Below are 24402 nucleotides of genomic sequence, written 5' to 3' on the forward strand. Positions count from 1 at the left end.
AGAGAGAGAGAGAGAGAGAGAGAGAGAGAGAGAGAGAGAGAGAGAGAGAGAGGAATAAAAAGGGAAGTGGCCAAAGTTATGATTTTTAATGGTGCCACACGTGACAAGACAATGCTACATGACAATGTCTGTATAATCTTACTTTAAATCAAGTCAGTAAATAATTGCAAAAAAGTATTCGGAGCATCCCATTTATTCCATGACTGTATGTTTGTGATTAGCAGCTGAGAAGTGAAGTGACTGTATTTGGTAATGCAATTTACTGCATCTGTTTGTGGAATGTTTGAAAGAGTGTTAGTACATGTTGTTTGGATGGAAACCAGACAGTGCATCTAACAGGAATGCTAAGTGTAATTGGCAGTGTACTAATCGAGACAAATTCATGTTTCAGACTAATTCTTAAAGTTTATGTCTAATTCCATCTGAATTGTCTATCAAATCTGTGTACAGTTGTGAAAGATGGAACATAGAAATAAATAAAAAAACAATCAATCCAAAAGGCTTGAATTAGCTATTGTGCGGAACTCTGTTCTAGAAGTAATAAAATAACTGTTTATTACCTAAAATAGTCAATTATTTGGGAGTTTTCCGTTTAAATGAGTAACGCTTAGGACACATATAAGTGCATCAATAAAAAAATCATATACTCTCACCTCTCTGAACCACAAGGATGTACTTGTTGACAAATGAGGTCCAGTTGTGTTTCTTATAAGACATTTGTAAACTTGCCAGGGTAGAAGACAAGGGGAGGAGAGATTATTGAAATGATGCGTGTCTTTAAGTCAAATGATGTGTGATAAATTATGCAGAAGAAACTGGAGAAACCAACGGGCAGATTAAGTATTATACACGAGACATCTTTGGATCGCCATGACAGGTGAACGTGTGTAGGCTGCAGACAGTAAAGAGATATTTCCCTGAGGTGCACACCTCTCTCTGGATTGGACTGGAGGCAGAGGGTCAGGGGTAGAAGTTAAGGACCTACAAATGCTTAAGTGAGGTGAAAGCCATGGGGGTGGTGGTGCGGGGGGGGGCGCGGAGCATTACTAAAAAGAATGTGTTCACTAAAAATTTTCCCTTTATGTTCTTTAAGCAATGATGTGTGAAGTGATGCCCACGATTAACGAGGACACCCCAATGAGCCAACGGGGGTCCCAAAGCAGTGGCTCCGACTCGGACTCCCATTTTGAGCAACTGATGGTCAATATGCTGGATGAAAGGGACCGTTTACTGGACACTCTTCGAGAGACCCAGGAAAGCCTCTCACTTGCCCAGCAAAGACTCCAGGATGTCATCTATGACAGAGATTCACTCCAGAGACAGCTCAATTCAGCCCTACCTCAGGTATGCTTCTGTATTGCAGGTTCTTTCTATCAAATGTTAAAATGGAACAAGCTTTTAATAATATTTACTTTAAGTTCATTCCTACAACTACTTTTTCTACTAAATACTTAATGTGATTTTGATGAAAATTCATAATAAATTATTACTGGGTGTCAAACTTTCCCTTATACAAAATCTGAGTATAGTGTGTGTGTGCGTGTGTGTGTGTGTGTGTGTGTGTATAATGGAAGAATTAGTGACTGAGTGCTTGGGCTTTTGGTTATTGAAATTTTCATCTCTATGTTCTGGTGAAGACAAAAAACCACTTCTTTATCAGGCATAATATAGGGAAAGTTGACAATCTTTTCTTCATAAGGTTAATCTATTAAACATGGTCATGACTTTTGAAAATCTTATTTTCAGTTTTTATCAGTGTGGTCCGTCTTTGGAAATGGTGGTAGTCTGGCAATTCACTCCATAATTAGTGTTTAATTTGCCTGTCTTAAAAAATACCCAGTATTTGATTGACTTTTTTTTTTTTTTGAGACAGGGTTTCTCTGTGTAGCCCTGGCTGTCCTGGAACTCACTCTGTAGACCAGGCTGGCCTCGAACTCAGAAATCCGCCTGTCTCTGCCTCCCAAGTGCTGGGATTAAAGGCATGTGCCACCACCGCCCTGCTTGATTAACTTTTAATAAATATTCATACATTGCATTTAAAAAAATAATCAAAGCAGTTTACTTTTAAAACATTTTGGAAACTGCCAACCATGTGGGTCTCGTGGCTGTATTCTCAACACTTGAAAAAAAGAGGATCAAGAGTTCAAAGCTAGCCTAAACTATGTAACAAAACTCTTTCAAAAAGTCAAAATGAATCAATAAATGAAAGAAGGAAAATAATAAAAGTCAAGTTGTAGAAACCTGTTCAAACTGATGTTGTCAGTTAATTTTACACCTGTTACTGCCAATTTTGAATATTAGAGAAATAAAAAACAGTGATTCCAAGTTTATTTGCATAGGGAGTTAATGGTTAGTGACAGTGACCTGTTGAAGAGTTTCATGATAACATTGCTTTTTGGTAGAAAAAAAAATGCACAGAATATAAATGGCATTTTAAATAATTTTTATTATAAACTAAATTTTTAAGTACTAACTTTCTTTTCTATTTCAAAATAGAATAGCAAACTTTGAACAATTTATCTTCATAAACAGTATCTTGTAATATGTATCCTTCCATTAAATAAAGTGAATAATACTCAAAGCCCCTCCAGAGTTGGTATTATCTTTCTGTGGTATGATAAGATGGTTATCACCCTTGCATGGGCCGGATCACACTCTGTCTTACCCAGACCCCTATACAAATGATTTCTGCTCTAGATGTATGCAATTTCAGTTGGTTTCAATGACAAATAAACTTCCAAGGGACTCCCATATGTTGAAAACCCTGGTTTATTTCAGCACCCATCGTATGTTGACTAATTCCCAAAAGCAGCTGTCTAATCTTCATTCAGAATGATACTTTCTTTCAGTTTACAGATTTCATTGTTGACAATCGTTCTTCATAAACTGTTTTCTCAAACTATCGTGTCTCTCACTCTTTAATAAGAATGATCCATTTGGTCATACATGTTTTTAAAATCATATTCTACAGTAAGTCACACCTTACTTACCTGTGTCACATAGGGTGATTGTTTCTATTTCATGATAGTGTTTAATGAAGAGTCCCACTGTACTTTTTGCATATCCTGGAAAAAAGAGCGTGAAAAGTATTCCTAGCAATTCTAGACGACTAAAATATTGAGATTATAATGCATAATAGTTTGTATCTTTATCTTTTATTATACTAATGTACAATTTGTTATGACAATTCTTTCAGTTGCATTCTTTTCGCGTGTGTATATGTGTGTGTGTGTGTGTATGTATGTGTGTGTGTGTGCATGTGACTGCAAGTGTGCAAGCCAAATATTGTTATGGAGGCCCTACTACACTACTTTGTATCTTATTCATTGAAGTATATTCTCTCTCACTTGAACCCAGAGCTAGCCCATGTGGCTAGTCTGGCTTGCTGGCTAGCCTGAAGCAACTCTTGTTCCTCCTGTCTCAACACTAATTACTAACAGGTCGTCATGTGACAGAGCAGTAACACATACAATTTGCATGTTTGCTCCTTGTCTGTCAAACACTTTAACTGCTAAACCATCTCTTCATTCCTAAGCTGATTGTATTGTTGAAATCAGATTTTCTACTTGTATATAATTTGTATTACGAAGCATTCTTAATTATAAATGTATACTTCTGAAGAGAACACTATACATAGTCATACTTTACAGAAAAATTGAGTCTATGGTCTCATATTTTAAAGATCTAATTTTGCTATCTACTTTCAACAAAATACCATTTTTCAGGATATATTGATTGATGAATTGTGGATATGGATTATGATCACAAACCATTATATTACTATAGCCATCTATTTTGCATTATTTAACATTTTAAAATATTGATCTGCATGTTACTACTACAAAGACCTGAAATACACAGGCCTTCATAGCCCTTAAACATAGGAATTGCCCTCTTATTTTTCTAACGTGAATATTTAATATTCCAATATGTACTGTTAGGAGTATAGGTTACATTCAAGTAGTCGATGGATGCTCTTTAATTGATATGTTTGAAAATTTGTGGATATATTTTTAAGACATATATCTTTGGGGACATTCACATTGTACAGAGAAGCAAAAGGAGAGAATGGCTATCATAAATGTGGGGTTTGAGGCATAAATAAATAGAACATACCAAATGAAAAACTACTATAGTGATATAAAAATGACATTATTGGAGCAGGCAGAATTGAAATCAGACATAAACCGTATGATAAAGGTATTCTAAATTGACTATACGAGGCTTCCAGGCACTGGTGATGGAGGCTTTATTTTAGGTACCCCCTTTTCTTTTGTCTACATTCAGGAGAAATGTAGCAATATTTCAACAATATTAACTATGTCAATATCCGCCTTGTAGTGTATTTTATTTCTCTTTGGAGCATATCAGTGTTTAAAGAGCTCTGATAATTCCACATCCTTCCACATTCCACCCCGATGTTTCTTGCTTTATACCCACTTACCTGCTTTTCTAATGTACAGATCCATCCTATTATTCCATAGAACCAGAACCATCCATTAAAAATCCTTCACTGGCAAGCAAGCTTCCCTTGTCTTCTGCTCTCCACTCAGCTCTCTAGTTTTCTATACAAAACCTAAGCATCCTCACAGATGATGCTTAGTACTCCGACTCTGATCCCCTTCATCAAGGAGCCATAGTGCCTTACCTCTTAAATAAATCTCAGATAGCCCTTTTCCTTCTGCACCTTGCTTTTGGTTTTTCTCTCATGCCTCCTAAAATCTTCCCCCTTATAAATTGGTCCAATTGTATCCACAAAAATTTCTAAACTACACCTAGTTCAGCAATAAACTACTTGTCTTTACAGCACATTTGTTTTATGCTGTTTTACTTAGGGTTACTATTTCAGCGCTGAAACATGATGGCCAAAAGCAACACAAGGAGGGAAGGTTTATTTTGTTCACAGTTCCATATACCAGTTCATCATCAAAAGCAGTGAAGTCTAGTTTAGAGTTTTTTCTCCTGAGGGAATCCTTTTCTGAAACCTAAATACATTTCCTGTCTAACTTACTTTGTCATTTACCACATGGCAAATAACTTACCTCTGTATCCTCTATTTCCTAATCCAGTGGTCCCAATTTTCCTAGTGCTGAGACTCTTTGATACAGTTGCACATGTTGAAATGACCCATAACCATAAACTTATTCTTGTTGCTAATTCATAACTGTGATTGTCTACTCTTATGAATCCTAATGTAAATATTTTGGAGATAGAGGTTTGTCAAAGGGGTTTCAAGTCACAGGTTTGAAAACCACTGCCTTCATGACATCACATGTCATAAACTTCCATACCTTTCTAGACTTCCAGAGTGTTGATGTGTTAGTTATCCATTTCTTGAATAATTCTTGGTAACAAACAGCGCAAAATTATCAGTAGAATACAAAGCTATATTCATGGAATTTGGCTAACCTGGGCTTGGAATGGATGGTTCTTAGATGGGTTAACTCATGCTGCAAAGAATTCAGTTAATTGTATATCACTTGCTTGTTGACTGTTCCCGGTGGACCTTGATTGTGCCCACTGGAGCCCAATCCCTGTGCTTGCCAAATCCTAGAATAGGCTTGTATCTCGGGTGCTTTCATGAACATGAGCATGCCGCATCATGCTCATGCCACAGGAGAAAGAACAGAGCAGAAATTGCTTTTTTACAATTCTGCTTCTCTCTTTTATTTTGTATTGCCCTTTGCTCTGGGTCAGAAATTTAGTAGAAAAAATGCCAAATACATGCACAGAGATTGTGCTCCACTGATGCTGAAAGAGAAAATCACTCCATTTGGTCTACCACAAGTGTAGTCAATCATTGTCCAGGACATTGTTGTGTTATGACAAAATAACTATGAAAGAAATAGACTATTGGAATTGATGATATTTGAAATAGGATTGTGAAGGCATCAAACTCCAAAAGATAGTTGAAATGTGAGAACACTAAAAAAAAATGTTCATAACTAGTAACTTGCTTAATGACCAAGACTGTGGACTGTAGCCAGAGGTTAGACATTTGAATTGGGGATCATTTATATCTGTATGAAAGGTTTCTGTTCAGGTTATTTCAATTCTTTATTGCCCTCTCTTTCATAAGAGAACTGTGAGGAAGTATACGAACACACTTCTGAAAACATTAAAAACTGTCAGGTGTGCTTATCAAGGTGACACGCACTGACATGTAACCCGATAAGAAATTTTTATGAGAAGGCTGTTTATTGAAGTAAAGAATAGTTTTGATTTAATATTTTAAAATGCAAAATATTTAAGGAAAATTTGCAGTGGGATAGATCTGCCCAATAGGTAGTGTTGTTCTAGGAACACATTGTCTTACTATCTTTTTGTCTCAGCAAGTACTAACTCGATAACCTTGGTACAATTACTGAATTGCAATGATACAAAGTGCTTTATTGGATCACTATGAGGAATACATGGGTTGGAATATATTAAATAATTAATTAAATTAAACACTCGCAGATTCTATATGCTCAAAAATGCCCCACACAACTATAGCTTTAGCATCGTCGCTGTAGTGGCTTTATACAGTGATAATAACCACCAGTACAGTTTGGAATACTAGAAATGTTAACTTCAATCAATCTTAGTCAAGATTTGGGTATCCGCTGGCTAACATTCTTTTACTATTAGAAATGTTAGTTAGGAGCTGGAGAAATAGCTCAGCAGGTTAGAACTTGTGCTGCACATGTAAAAGACTTAAGTTTATTTACCAGTAACTGTATCAGGCCGCTCACGACTGCTTGTAACTGCAGCTCCAGGTTATCCAATGCCTTGTTTTGGCCTCCATACTTACACTCAAGTATGTGTAACAGCCTCCTCCACACACATATACATGTTCTTAAAATGAATCTTAAAAGTATTCATAATCATATTCTTTTTTATACTTTTTTTAAAAAGAAGATTTATTGTTTTAATGAATGTGAATACACTGTCACTCGCCAGACACACCAGAAGAGGGCATCAGATCCCATTACAGATGGCTGTGTTCTACCGTGTGGTTGCTGGGAATTGAACGCAGGACCTCTGGAAGAGCAGAGCTCTTAACCACTGAGCCGTCTCTCCGGGCCCATAATTATATTCTTAAGAGTTTTCTCAAGTTCTCTGCTTCTATAGTAACTGTAGTCACATGGCCCTTGTGATATAAAAGATTTTTTTCATACTGTGTGAAATTGGCATTTGGATGGAACAGACTCACTTGTGGTGTATACTAATCAAACACATTACCAATGTTTTACCAGTTGTCTACCGCAGAGACTGCATCTCTTCTATCTGCCTAAAAGAGATTATACTTTCCTCTATGTAGTTATTTTCCTCCACAGCTAAACAAAATACTATCCACTAGAGACTTTATTTCTTATTTCTTTTACTCCTCTAATACTTACAACAATATTCTTATGCCCTTGAATAGTCAAGCAAGGCTATATGTTATTTCCTCTGGAAATTTCCCTTCCTGTACTTGAAAATCATCCTTTTCCTAGAGTCATTTCTTTTCCCTACGCGTTCTTTCTAATTATCTCTGTTCATACTTTCCTTTTGTAACTATGTTCTCCAGTCTTTATACTTTCAACCATTCCTTTTATCTTCTCCTTTGGTTTCCTATGCATAATATCAAGTACTTCAAATGATCTTCCTCTCCAGTGAAAGGCTTTTTAACATCCAAATCTACACCATCAATTGTTCATAATAACAACAACCCCCACCCTGGACTCTATTTTCTTTAGAAACCTACCACTCCCTTTTCGACCTCTAACCTTGTTTCTCAGACTCTTCTTCTGTCTAAATTTCTTCATCTTTTCTCCACTGCATTCTGTTTTTTTTCCAACATCAACAAAGACTCTAGTGAAATGGTCAAAGAGGAACATTATCATGTCAGAGAGTTTTTTATTTGCTGTGCATTATGCATCACTTTAAGTACCACAGGCTAAGAAGTAAATACCATTCCCCTTAGAAAAACAGAAGAGTTTCAGGGAACTACTCAGAAAACTTGAGGAGCTTTTGCAGAGACTATAGGTAGAGCTTAATGTAAAAGAAAAAAGAAAATCACAGTAGAGGTGGAAGAAGCACTTGCCTCTACAGCAAGTTAGAGGCAGACTTCTGGTCTTTCAATGCAAATATAAAGTAGTCAAAACTTAAAGTATTAGTGGAGTCATCCTTAAGGTTGTCTTCAACCAACAGAATAGTAGACTGTCACATGTACAGTGTCTATATTTAAATATAAATGACTAACTGGAGGACTGGCTCCCAGAGAGGAAACAGACAAAGCCAACTAAAATGAAGAAGAGTGTATCAAGAGTTCTTTGAAATAGCCACAGAGAAGCTCCTGGGGAAAGAAAGAGGACCATTGATTATAGTAGTGCCATTATGAAAGTGAAGACTAGGAGTGACAAGGAGATCAATTCCATCCCACTATGGCCCTCCCTTTATGCCGAATTCTCTGACTTTGGTGAGATTGAAGAGAGATCCCTAATTGGAAAGTGACAGAGTAGAGAGAGAGACCATCATGTTCCCAGGATCTTGAAACAGCCTATATTGAGTGTAAAAGTAGAAGACGTATGTTGGGTAAAACTACAAAACAAGAGTCATTTTATGTTCTTGTACAAAACTAGGAAAAGGAGATCATCAGTCTGAATTGGATTTTTAAATTCAAAACCTAAAGGACTGATGGTTTATCTAATCACACCAGGGAAGTTAAGACATCTCTCTAAAATGTCATTAAGGTTTTTTTATTCACCCAAGAAAATCAGAGGGGAGTCTGTGGTCTCCTGAATCCAGCTGACTTTCTAAACAACTAAATATCATCTCAGTTCATGCTGCTGGAAAAGCCGTTGAACTGATATATCTGATTTCTGACATATAAAAGAAGAAATTTTAGACCTTTCTAGTATTTCCTACTGAGGGAGACTTAGCAGGTGGTCACGGAAGGCAGGAAAACAAACCACAAAGATGTGTGAATGGGAAAGCATTTCATATTGACTTTGTCAACCTGGATCAAGGCTTCAGGGAGTGTGACACCAGGTGGTTCATTGTCAGCTTATTTAAAACACAGTACTATTTGAAAAAGGGTTTCCTGATGTAATATAGTCACAGGCGCATAAGAAAACATTAAATCAACACTTAACTCACAGTACATGTCATTTCTTCCAAGAGGATGGGTTCTAGAAATAGGCTACCTGTGCCAGTTTAAGTGCCTAAGGAAGGGTCTAGCCTGGTCTTGGTCATATAGATGTCATTTGTGTTATTAACTCTGGTCCTCATTGTGAGAACTTGAGGACCCTTGGCTGTAAGGGACGTTTAGTTTATTAGCCACCTATGTCTTAGTTGTAGTAGCTTGATATGGCCTAGAATATTAGATTGCCAGGCTATTAATCACTTTCAATTCACAATTTTCTGGACAGGTTTTATAACTTTCCCATTGGAAAGATCACCCTGTGTGCTTAACATCCCTGGTATCTCTGGAGATCTGTGGGTGCAAAGATCTTAGTGCTCTGCTCCCAACCATCTACATCTTTTATTGGATATTTTCTTTATTTACATTTCAAATGTTAACCCCTTTCCTGGTTTCCCTGAAACCTCCATCCCATCTCCCCTCCCTCTGCTTCTATGAGGGTATTTCCCAACCCACCCACTCCCACCTCCCCACCCTGGCATTCCCCTACACTGTGGCATCAAGCCTTCACAGGATCAAGGGACTCTCCTCCCATTGATGCCCATCAAGGCCATCCTCTGCTACATATGCAGCTGGAGCCATGGGTCTCTTCCATATGTACTCTTTGGTTTGTGGTTAGTCCCTTGGAGCTCTGGGGGGGGGTGGTGCTGGTTGGTTGATATTGTTATTCTTCCTATGGGGGTGGGAAACCCTTTCAGCTCCTTCAGTCCTTTAACTCCTCCATTGGGGACCATGTGCTCAGTTCAATGGTTGGCTGAGAGCATCCACCTCTGTGTCAGGCACTGGCAGAGCCTCTCAGGAAACAGCTATATCAGATTCCTGTTAGCAAACACTTCTTGGCATCAGCAATAATGTCTGGGTTTGGTGTCTGTATATGGGATGGATCTCCAGGTGGTGGGGCAGTCTCTGGATGGCCTTTCCTTCAGTCTCTGTTCCACACTTTGTCTCCGTATTTCCTCCCTTGAGTGTTTTGTTCCTCCTTCTTAAAAGGACCGAAGCACCCACTCTTTGGTCTTCCTTCTTGAGCTTCATGTGGTCTGTGAATTGTGTCATGGATATTCTGAGCTTTTGGGCTAATATCCACTTATTAGTGAGTGCAGACCATGTGTGTTCTTTTTTTATTGGGTGACCTTACTCAGGATATTGTCTAGTTCCATCCATTTGACTAAGAATTTCATGAATTCATTGCTTTTTTTTTTTATAGCTGAGTAGTACTCCATTGTGTATATGTACCACATTTTCTGTATCCATTCCTTTGTTGAAGGACATCTGGGTTCTTTCCAGCTTCTGGCTACTATAAATAAGGCTGCTATGAACATAGTGGAACATATGTCCTTGTTATATGTTGGAGCATCTTTTGGGTATATGCCCAGGAATGGTATAGCTGGGTTATCAGGTAATACTATGTCCAATTTTCTGAGGAACCACCAGACTGATTTCCAGAGTGGTTGCACCAGCTTGCAACTCCATCAACAATGAAGGAGTGTTCCTCTTTCTCCACATCCTCCACAGATTCTGCTGTCATCTGAGTTTTTGATCTTAGCCATTTTGACTGGTGTGAGGTGAAATCTCAGGGTTGTTTTGATTTGCATCTCCCTGATGGTCTTTTTTTTTTAGTTCTATTATTTTTAATTTTTGCAAGTTTTAAGTGATTATAAAGTATGTATTTTTAGTGTGTAAACTTAATCACAATTGTCTAAAAAAAAACCTGTTGCTTTGATTCACTAGCTATCCCATGACTCCTTTTGTGTCATGTTCTACTCTAAAGGCATTGTGTTGCAAGTTTTAGGAACCCTTAGTAACCATGTGAGGTCATCCTACAGTATATCACACTGATATATAAATTATTTGAAAATGGCAGTGGCTTTTGCTGATTTCATTGTTCATCCCCCTCCTGTGATGAATCCAAAGAGCCCTCAGCATCAAGATATCATCTTTGTCTTGTCTCAGGCAAGTTATGTCACATCATAAATATTTACAACACTATTAGAATATAAACAACATTGTTAAAGTATGTTCTTTAACATTGGGTTATACAAATCTAAAAGAAAGAAAACCATTATCAGTCTACTGTACTTAACTACCATTCCACTATCTTTTCCTTTTGAAAAAATCATTGCTTTGAAGATTGCTTTAATTAAAACATTTATTGTGTGGCTCCAAACAGGTTTTTCTTCTGTTCTTGTGATGGTCTATAACATTCATTATAAGTTTGGTAACTTATAATATACCTTTTCTTGGTCAACTTTTTAAATAAAAAAGTACTTAAAATTTTCATGCAGAAGATTTTAACTGATAGAATTTTTCTAATAGACAGAAACTCTGTTCTGATTAGAATTTTTTCCCAAATTGAATTGACTTGTGTGTGTGTGTGTGTGTGTGTGTGTGTACTAACTATCCCATGACTCCTTTTGTTCAGGTTCTACTCTAAAGGCATTGTAAGTGTTAGAATTTTTAGGGACCCTTAGTAATCATGTGAGGTCACTCTACAGCATAGCACAGTGATATAAATTATTTTGAAATGGCAGTGGCTTTTGCTGATTTCATTGCTCGTCCCCCTCCTGTGATGTATATATATATATGTATGTATGGAGAATTCAGATGGAGGAAGGGCTCTGTGCAGGGAGAGGAAGGAAGAAGGGTGAGAGGATAATGGGAGAACAAATACTGCGTTTTTTTCTCATATTGAAATCTGGGTTGAAATAATCACATATGACATGAAAGCTGAATGGTCAAGGTAGGAGACCAGAACTATGAGAGAAGGGGGTGATGGAGGATAAAGGAAGGTACAATGATACACATGTGTGAAACTAATGAAATCCTTGGTCTTGTGTGCTACCTAAGCTTAGTGATAAAATGTTGACATATTCCTGATTTATTTTCAAGTATGGCAAATAGTACCAGCCAATGTTGATTGGGTTAAAAGAAGCCAATCAAGTTAATGGTCTTTGGATAGAAGTCTGAGTCTTGAAAGGACAAATTTTAATGACTACATTAAATGTAACGTTTTATAAAATGTTACTTTATTTGAAATTTTCTACCTGAAATTCTGTGTTCACATAAGCACGTTTTAGCGCCTACAACAATTACAGATTTTCTCTTTTAATTCTTAATTCTTTTATTCTTTGTTTATATCTTCGTATTATTAGTGTCACTCAACTATATCATTGTTATGACCTAATAGCTCAATTTTATTATCATAGTGTTCACTTCTAGGTATCTATTTTCCCCTCAATTTTATCTTGGTTATTTAATTATTAATGTGGTGATTTGAATGAGAATGACCCTCATATGCTCATATATTTTAATATTTGATTCCCTGTTAGCATCCTGTTTAGGAAGAATTATAAAAAGTAACCTTATTGAAGTAGGTGTGGCCTTGTTGGAGGTATGTCACTGGGGCTGGGCTTTGAGATTTCAAAGCCCATCCCAGGCCCAGTGTCTCTCTCTCTCTCTATTTCCTGTGGATCAGGAGGTAAAGCTCTCATTTACTGCTCCAGCACCATGCCTGTTTGCTTCCCACCATGATGATCATATACTCATCTTCTAAAATAGTAAGCAAATTATCAATTAAATACTTTCCTTTATAAGAATGACCTCAGTTACAGTGTCTCTTCACATAAATACAACAGTAACTAGGACAGTTAGTAAAAGCAATGTTTTGTAAGCTTAAATTGTATGTCATGCCTCTCTCTCTCTCTCCCTCTCTCTCCCTCCCTCTCTCTCTCTCTCTCTCTCTCTCTCTCTCTCTCTCTCTCTCTCTCGTGTGTGTGTGTGTGTGTGTGTGTGTATCTTTAAAACAGCAGTTTTGGAGTTTTACTCTTATATGGTCTGGTTTTTTTTTTATATGCATGTGTTTATCATACAATCTATAGCATTTCTATTGTCTTATGTATTGTGTTCCTTTTATTACTTTTTATATTCTCACAGAAATGAAGGAATAGAATATATTTTCTTTATTAAACATTCATCTCTTCCATTCTGGAAAGTTTGCACTTTACATTACCTAATATCTTACCTATAATTTGAAATGTACATCCTTAACAATGTGGGCTTCTCAATGTGCCAGCCTCTTTATTGCATTTCCTACATGGTATATGTATGTTGTGGTGTTACGGGATGATATCTCTTTAAGTTTACTCTCATACTAACTATTTCTTCTAGAGCTCAGATCTTCCATCTGGGTCCATTTTTAATCTACATGAAAACTGCTTTCAATGTTTCCTTTGCTTTAAATTTTTCAGATAAGTCATTTTCTTCACTTAGGATTTTCAGAAAATGTCTTTATTTCATCTTTTTTTCTCTAAATAAATATATTTAGGATATCTCAATTCACCCTCATCTTTAAAGCATTAGGGTGTTTGCAGTGATATAAAAGTTTAGTTTAGCAATCACTTGGCCGTACGTTCTGATATTTTGTTGTATTGTAATTTACTTTATTGTATCTTAACTTGCTATATTGGGGAAGTAGTCATCAGCTTTTTCCCTCTGAAGGTAAGTTGTATTATTACTGTTGTTTTTCTTTTTTCCCCTTACCAGTCTGCCCTCTGATTGTTCCTCATCCCTTGTCTCCAAGAGGATGTTCTCACCCTCCCACCCGCACCCCTCCAGACCTCTCCACTTCCTGGGGCCTCAAATCTCTTGAGAGTTAGGTGCATTTTCTCTCAGTCGTCATATCAGCTAGTGTATGTTGCCTGATTGGTGGTGTCTGAGAGATCAAATGGGTCGAGGTTAGTTGAGACTTCTGGTCCTCCCAAGTGGCCGCCCTTCTCCTCAGCTTCTTCTAGTTTTTCCCTAATTCAACCACAGGTGATCCCACCTTCTGTCCATTGGTTGTGTGTAAATATCCGCATCTGACTCTTTCAGCTGCCTTTTGGGCCATTCGGAGGGCAGTCATGATAGGTTCCTGTCTGTAAGCACACCATAGAATCAATAATTGTGTCAGGCCTCCGGGCTTCCTCCTGAGCTGGATCCCAAGTTGGGCCAGTCACTGAACCTCCTTTCCCTCAGTCTCTTCTCCATTTTTGTCCATGTAGTTCTTTTAGACGGGAACAATACTGGGTCAGAATTTTTGACTATGGGATGGCAACCCCATCCCTCCACTTGATGTCCTCCTGTCTTTGACATTTAGACAAACAACATTTTTAGAAGTCTTGATGCATTTGAAGTGCTTTCTTATTTTTATTTATAACCGTAAGTATTATTGTTGGAATGACTTAATGCCGTTTACTGTTTGGGGAAACATTACTTTAGAAAATGCTGCTTCTGTCACATTCTTTCATCTCCATGTGGAGCTCTTTCTTCTTTATTTCTTCCTTCTCTTCGATTCCTCTCACATTTTCTTCCGTATCTTTCTTTCTGTCCTTTTCTATCTTTTTGGTTTCATGTTTCGTTTTCAGACTTGCTTTTTTGTTCTCGATTTTTTCTAAATGTAACTTTTTTTTTAACCAAATGTATTTGTCCGGCTCTTTGTTTTGATGAGTGGCTTCTCCTTTACAATCCTCTATCACCATTTATTTCACTCGGCTTTACAGTGTTATTTTTTTTATCTCCTGGAACACTACCAGCAGTTTTTAAGACTTTCAGTCTGGTAGCTCTGATAATGGATTTTGTCCTGTGGCCTGTTGTTCATCCATTACCCGTCTGCCTTGTCGTTACTTACCCATGCCTAGTTTTGACTTTGTGGGTGTCATTTTATTTGCAAAATTCTTAGTGGAAGTCATTTTTATTTCCCTCCAGATGGATTATTTATTTAATTGGTCAGATGCCTTCGGAACTGTGATGCTTACAGTCACAGTCTCATTATTTTTAGGCTGTGGTCTTTATGCTTCTCCCGCTAAATGGGGAAGATTCTCTGGGACCTGTGCTCTGGTCAGGACTTCATCCCAGTTATAATCCCATGAGGTAAGAGAAACAGTTCATATGTTAAGAGCACATGCCCTCTTTTCTAAGGACTCCTATTTGCTTCCCAGTATCCACATGGTGGCTCACAACCATCCACACCTACAGTTACAAGGAATCTAATGTCTTGCTTTGACTTCATTGGACATTAAATATGAAGGTGGTGTGCACATATATGCAGGAAAAATGCTCATACCCTTAACATAAGATAAATAAATTTAAAACTGATCAAACACAGAAAACACAAAACTTGGGTAAACACTGGCCTAAAGAACTGAGTCCCCATTTTCCCATGTTTCCAAATCTCTGAAAACTTTATTGTCTTTTTACATGGTTCCAAAGCTAATGCTAAAAATTACTCAACTTTTATCATTGATTCTTAGCAAGAGATAGCATTGGTCCACAATGCACAATCTTATGTTATGGGGGAAATCTCTGAACTTCAATAAGCACAATACATGCAACTAACTGAAGAGGAACTTAAACATTATTTTCTGAGAAAAATAAGTGGTTATTTTGCATTACTCACTTTCTGGTACACTGTCCTCACCTTGTCATATTTTAGCCATATTTAAAATTCTGGATACCAATGACTGTCCTAAGAGTCTTGGGAAATGATTTTTTTTTCCTCCTTCAAATACATCCTCCCCACAGATGCAGCACTCTGTTTAAAATGCAAATCTGGGGATGTTACTCCCTCTTTTAAAATACTTTCAAGTTCACAAAGAATATTTACTACAATGAATAAACAAATTCTCCAAGAGCATAGGATAATGGATAGATATATAAAAGTTGACTTTATTTCTATACTATATGAAAAGCTGGTCACAAAAAAACATACTAGTAAAACAATTCCATTCATAGTCTTGATCATTGGTGAACTATCTAAGATCAAGAGGAATGGATTATTAAAAATAATTTTAACAAACATCTTTACGTCTTACCCAGAGAAAGCTAGGGAGTACTAATAAAAGTCATTTAGGTTCTAAACAAATCGCTGGGCATACCTTTAATCCCAGCACTTAGGAAGCATGGGCAGATCTCTGTGAGTTTGAGACAAGCCTGCAACTTATATTCCAGGACACTCAAGGCTGTTACACAGAGAAATATTTTGCCCCCAAATAATAATTAAATAAAATTACTGTTATTAATTTTACTATATGTCCTTTAAAGTGTTAATGATTTGAAACACTGTCAGGCATGGCAGGCAAATGTCCTAATGGCAACATGTCCTCAGTCTCCAGTTACAGTCCTGTCATGTATGCTAATCTTGTCTAATAATCTTTTCATAGATACATAAAAACATCAGCAGGCATTTTTCATTATTATTAAAGGATGCTTTGATTTTAAAAATAGGTAAGAAAGACAAATGACTAAAAATAATCCTGATAAAGCTGTAAAACTAGGCTTATTGATTTCACCAGCAGCAGTGCAGTAACTGGGTCAGCTTGAATTAGACATATAGATCAATGGAGAACATAAGACAATGAAACTTCACTCCCTTATGTATATCTCCTGCCAATTCAATTCAAGAAATATCGCAACATAATTCAATGTGGTTCTTTTAAATGCTAAAATTATTATATATTTGCATAAAATGAGTTAAGGTCTTTCCTGTCACACATTGTACAAACATCTAATTAAAACAAATTTTATATATATTCACATATATTTTATACATTTATATGCATATATATGTAAATATATATTTGAAAAGATAATAAAGTATATTCTTTGTTTTGTGTGTGTGTATGAGTGGGTGTGTTTGTATTTGTTTTGTATTTTACTTTTTCAGACAGGGTTTCCTTTCAACCATGATCCACTGCAACCACAGAAATGTGGTATCATGCCTGTCCTAGGAAAGAAAACCTTTGACACCTTATAGCAGAAAAAGAATTTTTTAAATATGAGGAAACTTAAAGATAAGAAGAAAAATTATTCTAAGTAGCATATTGGCTAAAAACTTACATTACAAATAAAGATTGCAAAAATGACATTATTATAAAGACAAATCTATTTATTTTAATGCATAAACTATTTGAATAGTGTCTTAGTTACTATTTCAATGAAGAAACCCCATGGCCAAGGCAACTTATAGAAAAGAAAGTGTTTACTTAGGGTTTACTTACAGTTTCACAGGGTTAATCTGTTATCATCATGGTGAGAAGTAGTATAGAAGTATATTAGTATAGTAGATGAGAATTTTACATCAAAACCCATGGGCAGTAGCCAAGCAGATAGACAGACAGACAGACAGACAGACAGACAGACAGTCAGACAGAGACAGAGTCAGAGAGAGAGGTAGAGAGACAGACAGAAACAGTGAGGAACAGAGACACAGACAGACAGACCAGGCTTTTGAACCTCCAAGCATACTCCCAGTGACATACCTCCTCCAAGAAAGTCATGCCTACTTCAGTAAGGACACATCCCTTAATCCTTACCAAACAGTTCCATTAACTCGTGAGTAAGCATTCATCTATATGAGCCTGTGAGGGCTATTCTTATTTAAGCCAGAATGAAGAGACGTTGCATTGGTTTTCTGTATAGATTTTATTATGCACTGAGAAGTATGCTAAACATCTGGAATAATTAGGTATTTCATATAGAAACTACAATGAGATCATATAGTAAGTAAAATAGGCAATGCAAGCATCAGTGCGGACTTTATACCTTGAAGAGATTGCTAGAAGGCATATAATTTGACAGGGGCGTTCTCAAAATCAAATTGCCAAATAGTTTAAATAACAGGCAGGCATGACTGTTCTTAGTATTCTGTTCTTAGTACTCTAACCAAGAGATTGAAATCATATTTCCACATATAGTCTGTTCACAGATGTTCACAACAGCATTATTTATAACATACAAACAACAGAAACAATACAGAAATCCTTCAAATAGTAAAGAGATACTAAATGTGTAACAAACTTGTATTTGGCAATTAGGATTAAAATCCTACTAGAATTACAAAAGAGATGAAGCTGGAGGTTTCATTCAAAAGAAATCAACATCCATGAACTATCTAGAAAAGGCAAGACTACAAAATGAAGTAAAGGACAATGGTTACTTTGGTGGGGTCCTCCAAATAGACACAAGACTTGCTTCCAAGTGGATTATAATGGAGATCACACAGTTAACAAATATATAAGATCATGACACTGGCTATATAGAGAAGTCAAACTTTGTATCATGTAAATTATTCCTTTATATTGTTAAAGTATTTTTCTCTGGTTCTCTATCATCGCGCGTGATTTTTTTACAAACATGTCTGAAAAGAGGATCATTCACATTACTTTCTTGTTGACAATTATATAACTTAGTAAGGAAATTCTGATTTTATGTTTTAAATCTAACCCTTTTATCATTCAGAGCTGACAATAGATAACAAACAGATAATTGGGTTTGCAAAATTCCAATTTGGAAAAAAGTGAATAATTCTACTATGTCTTAAAGCCACATTTCTGTTCTACCTCTCTTCCCTTCCCCCCAGAAAAAGAGAGAGAGAGAGAGAGAGAGAGAGAGAGAGAGAGAGAGAGAGAGAGGGAGAATGAGTAAGAGCACAGAACTCAGTGGGCTACAACAAAAAGAATCATCTGTCAATCAACATCTTAGTTGCCCTTTTGAATGTTTTATCTTCATTGACTCGTGAGATTAAACCACTTAATTTAATTTCACACCTAGCAAGATAAAAATCTCTGAAAAAAACACATGCCTCTTAAAACATCACTGGTGTCAGAGAGGTTTGCTAATTGTGTTGTCTTTTTTGTACAAGTACTTATCATGGCATCTCAACAATGTTTTGAGCATAGAATGCAATTTTAATTATGTGCTCTGGGTTGTAGAGTAGCATTTCTAGAACATGGTCATCTTGATTAACTGAAAAACGCATGCCCATTGCACTTTTGACATGCAGCTTCTCTGAAAGGATTTAACATTTTAGAGTCAATGATAAACTCAAACAATGACTAAACACTTGGTTGTAGTTATTGTATATCACTGTAAAATTATTTAATGTGAATATTTATAAAGTGAAAATACAATATATATTACATATACATTATATGAAGTCAGACGAATGACAAATAGCCCCTAAGAACTGGAACCATACCCATAACTATAATAAATTTAAAACACAAGAATATTATTATGTCCAGCACATGAGAAATTACAGTTTTAATTTGTGAAATCTTTCATTTAGCAGATTATTCTACTCCATTTTTGAAGGGTTATTTAACAATACATTCATAGCCAGGGAAGATTATGAAATAGGCTGAACCATCAGCCTTGCTTAGTTTACACTGTCATCTGGATAAAGAGAAATGCAATGAGAAGATATGGCATGACATGCAATCTTCTCAAGCAGGTGAAAGGCCTCCCTTTAATTTCAGGTTTCAGACCAGAAAAAGTGGGAAGTAGGAGAAGAAAGCATTTTGAAGCAACTAGTACTTGGCCAAGGTGACAGTGTCCCAAGAAAGCTTTCTGAAATTGGAATGGGATTTCCAGGGAGACTTGACTTTTGCAAAAGGAGCAGGAACAGCTATCCCAGACATCCAAAAGTATAAGCAAATATTGTTGATTCTATTCTTTATCAAGATTGTCGTTTTAGTGCCTAACAGTTTCACTTGTGAAGACTCAGAAGTTTTTTTTTTCTGTTCTTTTTCCTTTTTCTATTATCAAAGGGATTTGTTTATACACTTTTTATGCTTCTCAAATTAATTCCTTTAAAAATACAGGTTTTGATGGTTAGACTATGGTAGTAATAAAACTGATTATATATTTTGACATTTACATAATAGACTATTGGCAATCTTACTAATATATTGTCTTGTATATAACAGATACACACACATACACACACACATGCACGTGCGCACACACACAGAGACAGAGACAGAGACAGAGACAGAGACAGAGAGTCAGAAAGACATAGGGAGAGAAGGAGAGAGGATTTTTGTTTTATCTTTTAAGGATACAGGCTAAATTGTGATCCAAGGATTTATTTGTACAAATATAAAGAATATCCTTATTTTAAATTTGAATACTCCTTAAAAATTCATTCACTTTTTCTAGACTGGGCTTAATAAGAAGAGTGGAAACATTCCTATAGCAGCATAATATCTAAACAAGCAATATGCCTTTAGTTTTGCCATTGTAAGAAGGGATTATAAATTTAATGGCTTAACTCATGAATCAATTTTCCCCTTACAATTGTGTGGCCGAGACATACACACACAACCTGGATTAATTTGACATCCTCTGCATAGAGTCTCACAGAGCCAAAATCCAGGCTTCAGTGGGGATACTTTTTTTTACAGGATACCAAACTCCTTTCATTTGTAAGTGGAATTCAGTCCCAGCAGTTGAAATCATGATGCCTGTTTTCTTTGCTGGCTAGAAGTCAGAGATTTCTCTTAGCAACTTAAGTATTTCCTGTGTGTTCAACCCAGGAATCTTGGTTAGGTTTGTACTGGCTTCAAATTTCTCTCGTCCTACCCATGTCACTACCTTAGAATTTAAAAGCATAGAAAAAGATATTCCAAGGGAGTAGAATTAGAAAACATGCATGTATGCATTTTCTAATATATAACAAAATAGACTTCAAATAAAAACTATTTGGAAGAGATAAAAGCCACTTCATCTATACTAAGTGAACAACACAACCAGAGGTTATCACGGCTCTAAACAGATAGGACCAAACATAGATGCATCAAATTTGATAAAACTAGCACAGCTAGTTGTGAACTCACAAAATCACCTCAGCATAATAATTGAGGTAATATCAGTGCCCTACTTTCACCAATAGACAGGTTATCCACACAAAAATAAGACATAAACAACGAGATTAAGTGACATCATACATCACTTGGACTTAACAGATATAATATTCCATCCAAACACTAAAGAGTACATTCTTCTTTGTAGCTCATAGGATAGTCTCCAAAATAGAACACATTTTAAGAACCAAAGCAATTCGTAACAGACAAGGAAAATTGAAATAATGCCATGTCTTCTCTCTGACAACTCTGGAATGAAGTTAGGTATCAACAGTAATAGAAACAACACAAGGCGTACAAACACAGGAAGACTAAACCACGGACTTTTGAGTGATAAATGTATCATTGAAGAAATCAAAAGGGAAGAAAATTCTAAAACTAAATGAAAATGTAAATATAACTTGCCAAACTTTCTTGGACTCAATGAAGTCCTAAGAGGAAAGTTTGTAAAACTTGCTGCTTACATAAAAAGAGAGAAAAGGAAGGAAAGAGAGAAGGAAGGAAGGAAAGAAGGAAGGAAGGAAGGAGGGGGGAGAGAGGGAGGGAGGGAGTGAGTGAGGAAGGAAAGAAGGAAGGAGGGAGAGAGAGAGAGAGAGAGAGGGATGGAGAGAGAGAGAGAGAGAGAGTGAGAGAGAGGGGGAGAGACTGAGAGACAGAGAAAGACAGAGACAGAGATACAGTGACAAATATATAACTTAATGGTGTACCAAACAAAACTCCAAAGTCCTAGGTACAAAGAAACAATTACGTTTGGGGGCAAAAATTAAAGAAACGGAAATGAAAATACTTACAAAGCATCATTGAAACCACGAGATGCTTCTTTGAGAAATTTTGCACCTTTCAAGAGCTCCTGTGATTAGACCCATATTCAAGGACCCTCTCCATTGTTCAGGTTACTTACCTATCCAGTCCCTTTTTCTAAACATGTAATATAAGTTCCAGGAATTAATTTACCATAACTTTTGAGGTCATTCTTCCTACCTCAGGTGGGACTACTTCTTACAAAGTCTACAATGATAAAATATGTGTAACATTTTATGATGTCAGTCAGGAATTCACTTCAAAGTATAGAGTTGGTCTGAAAAAAAATAAATTTCACATTGTGAATTAACCATGTCACCAAGACTTGACAGGTTCTTATGAAGCATGCCTTGATTGATTTAGCAAATATCCACTGTGCTTGTTTTACAACTCAATCCAGATGTTCTGGATGTTTTATTAGTTATGGAATTTTGCTGTTTGACCATGAGTAATATGGTGTCTATAAATGTCAATTATGTGAAATGAACCCATTTTTTCAAAGTTTGGTGATGGAGTTGTTACTGTATTACTCTGAAGTAGTGATCTGTATATAGAACACTTCACAGAGTTATATGGAAAATAATTGATTCTGGGGAAAAGTTAAATTTCTTGTCCAGTTTCCAATTAACGGATCATAATGAGTAATATTATTAATAGAGTTTTGGGTTCAGAGCCAGTTCATTCATTCCTAAAAATAATTTTGTTTCTCTATAATGAAACCGTGTTTTTATATTTATAAATTTATAGTCTATAATTGCATGTTCCTTTGATAAATGGTATCTGGTGTTAGGTTTTTTTTTCTGACAAGAGCATAAAAAGATGATAATCTAAAATCTGAGAAATAAGTCTGTAGCATTTCAGACAACCACTGTACGATTCTCTGTTTCAGTATTATAACACACAGCTATGCCAATAAAGAAGTTTCTAGAGCCAAGATTTTCTTTTATTTTGTACATTGTAATTGTTACGCTATATAACATTTATATTCTCTTTTCAGCTAGATCTATAGTTTTACAGACAGTCTATGAGAAATGTAAGAGAAATCTAGACACAATATTATAGAGCGAAGTGCAATGCACCCTCAAATTAGGTAGATTTGCAAACTTAAATTTCAATGCAATTGGATACCGTTTATTTTCATTCTACTTTTTATACTTCTTGACTCCTGCCTCGGGACAGCCCATTCAGATCTCCTTGGTGCACTCTCTTTGCTTAGCTTTACCAACTCAACTGCTTTTCCACAAAACTAATTTGTGTGCTATGTGAAGTGAATGACTTAACAAACTGGGTAGAATAAAAGTTCTTCCTCTGGCCCTAAGTGAGAAAGTCTTTTATAAATTAATTTTCTAAGTGATAAGGAAGAGGAAAGCGAAGTAGGGTAATTGTTAAATAAAAGTGAGATTTCTAATTGAAAGTAGCATCAATTCAGGTGTCTGTGTGGAATTTTAGTTACTTAAGGAAGGTTGTGACAAGAATAATGGTATTCTGATTTGATGTGACACTTGGTTGTCTGAAATAGGTATAAGAAATCTAGAATCTTTGACTAATGGTTTAGGTAACCTTGAACATGGATGTTGCATGTTCACATGTTATTTTTTGCTCAGTTAAACCACCATAAAAGAGCCACAGGCCAATTTCACTAGTTTGTAAAAGCAAACATTGATTTCCATTTTTACATAGTACTGTTTATCTTGTCAGTAGTTTAGCATCATGATCCTGCACAACCTAAGATCTAGCTAAAACTGTAGCTTTTGCCAAGCTATAGGAAACATCAGGGAAGAGGAGTAACTGGCCAACCTTACAATTATACTTAGTGACTCTGTTAGATGCCAGCAGCCCTTTTCCTTATATCCAATTTGCCAAGGCCAAGTTCAGAAGTGATAAGATGAGCAGTTCACTTTGCCTAGAAATAGCCACTCCACACAGTTAGTACTAGTTGTCTTAAATTTCCTATCATTTTGAAGACATCATGACCATGGAAATTCTTGTAGAGGAAACCATTTACTTAAGGCTTGCTTCCAGTTTCAGAGGTTTAGTCCATTCTTGTAATAACTAGAATCATGGCAGCATGCAGACAGACGTGGAACTGTAGAGGCAGCAGAGAGATCTACATCTTGAACTAAAATAGGAAAAGACTGTGATGTGACACACTGACCAGGCTTAAGCATCTGAAACCTCAAAGCCTACCCTCAGTTACACACTTCTTCCAACAAGGCCACACCTCCAATAGTGCCATTCCCTATGTGTCTATGGGATCCATTTCAGTACAAACCACCATGGCTATATAAATAATACTTCTTGATTAGCATGACATTGGCCATTGGTGAGTTGCTTTTATGTACTTCATTTCAGTAGGTAATAGAAATCTTTGATGCTAATGAAAGCTTTGAGTATTTTTATATCTCAAACTCCCAAGCCTCTGCTAAATTCATCTTAGAAGACTCCCAGCATTTGTAGAGTCTGACAACACTATAATTTTCCTTCACATTTTCAATAGATTAGAGTGGACAAAATACAGGCTCCGTGGGTTCAAAAGAAAATGTACTGACTAGCAACAGATATTTCAAAGAAACCTCAAGGAATTTTATAAAAATAGAAAACATAAATAAATATGTACTAGCTGGTTGATGGAGTTTTGGTTTGTGGTTTCAAAAGAAATATACTTTCAGATATGAAAATTTTTTGTTGTTTGTTCGTTTGTTTTTTGAGGTAGAGTTTTTCTGTGCAATCCTGGCTATTCTGGAACTCAGTCTGTGGCAT

General features: G+C 36.2%; 1 protein-coding gene across 5 annotated transcripts in view; it reads left to right on the plus strand.

Annotated features, from left to right (window-relative positions):
• Ppfia2 (PTPRF interacting protein alpha 2) overlaps positions 1–24402 on the plus strand; it is a 428942-nt gene that overhangs the window by 4035 nt on the left and 400505 nt on the right. For all 5 annotated transcript variants that reach the window (XM_028754574.1, XM_028754577.1, XM_028754579.1 and 2 more), the window contains one exon: positions 1094–1344. In XM_028754574.1, the coding sequence (XP_028610407.1) occupies positions 1096–1344 (249 nt within the window). In that variant the 5' untranslated portion in view covers positions 1094–1095. The remainder of the gene's footprint in view (positions 1–1093; positions 1345–24402) is intronic.

This window comes from Grammomys surdaster, unplaced genomic scaffold, assembly GCF_004785775.1.
Source record: "Grammomys surdaster isolate TR1022 unplaced genomic scaffold, NIH_TR_1.0 126028, whole genome shotgun sequence".
NCBI lineage: Eukaryota > Metazoa > Chordata > Mammalia > Rodentia > Muridae > Grammomys > Grammomys surdaster.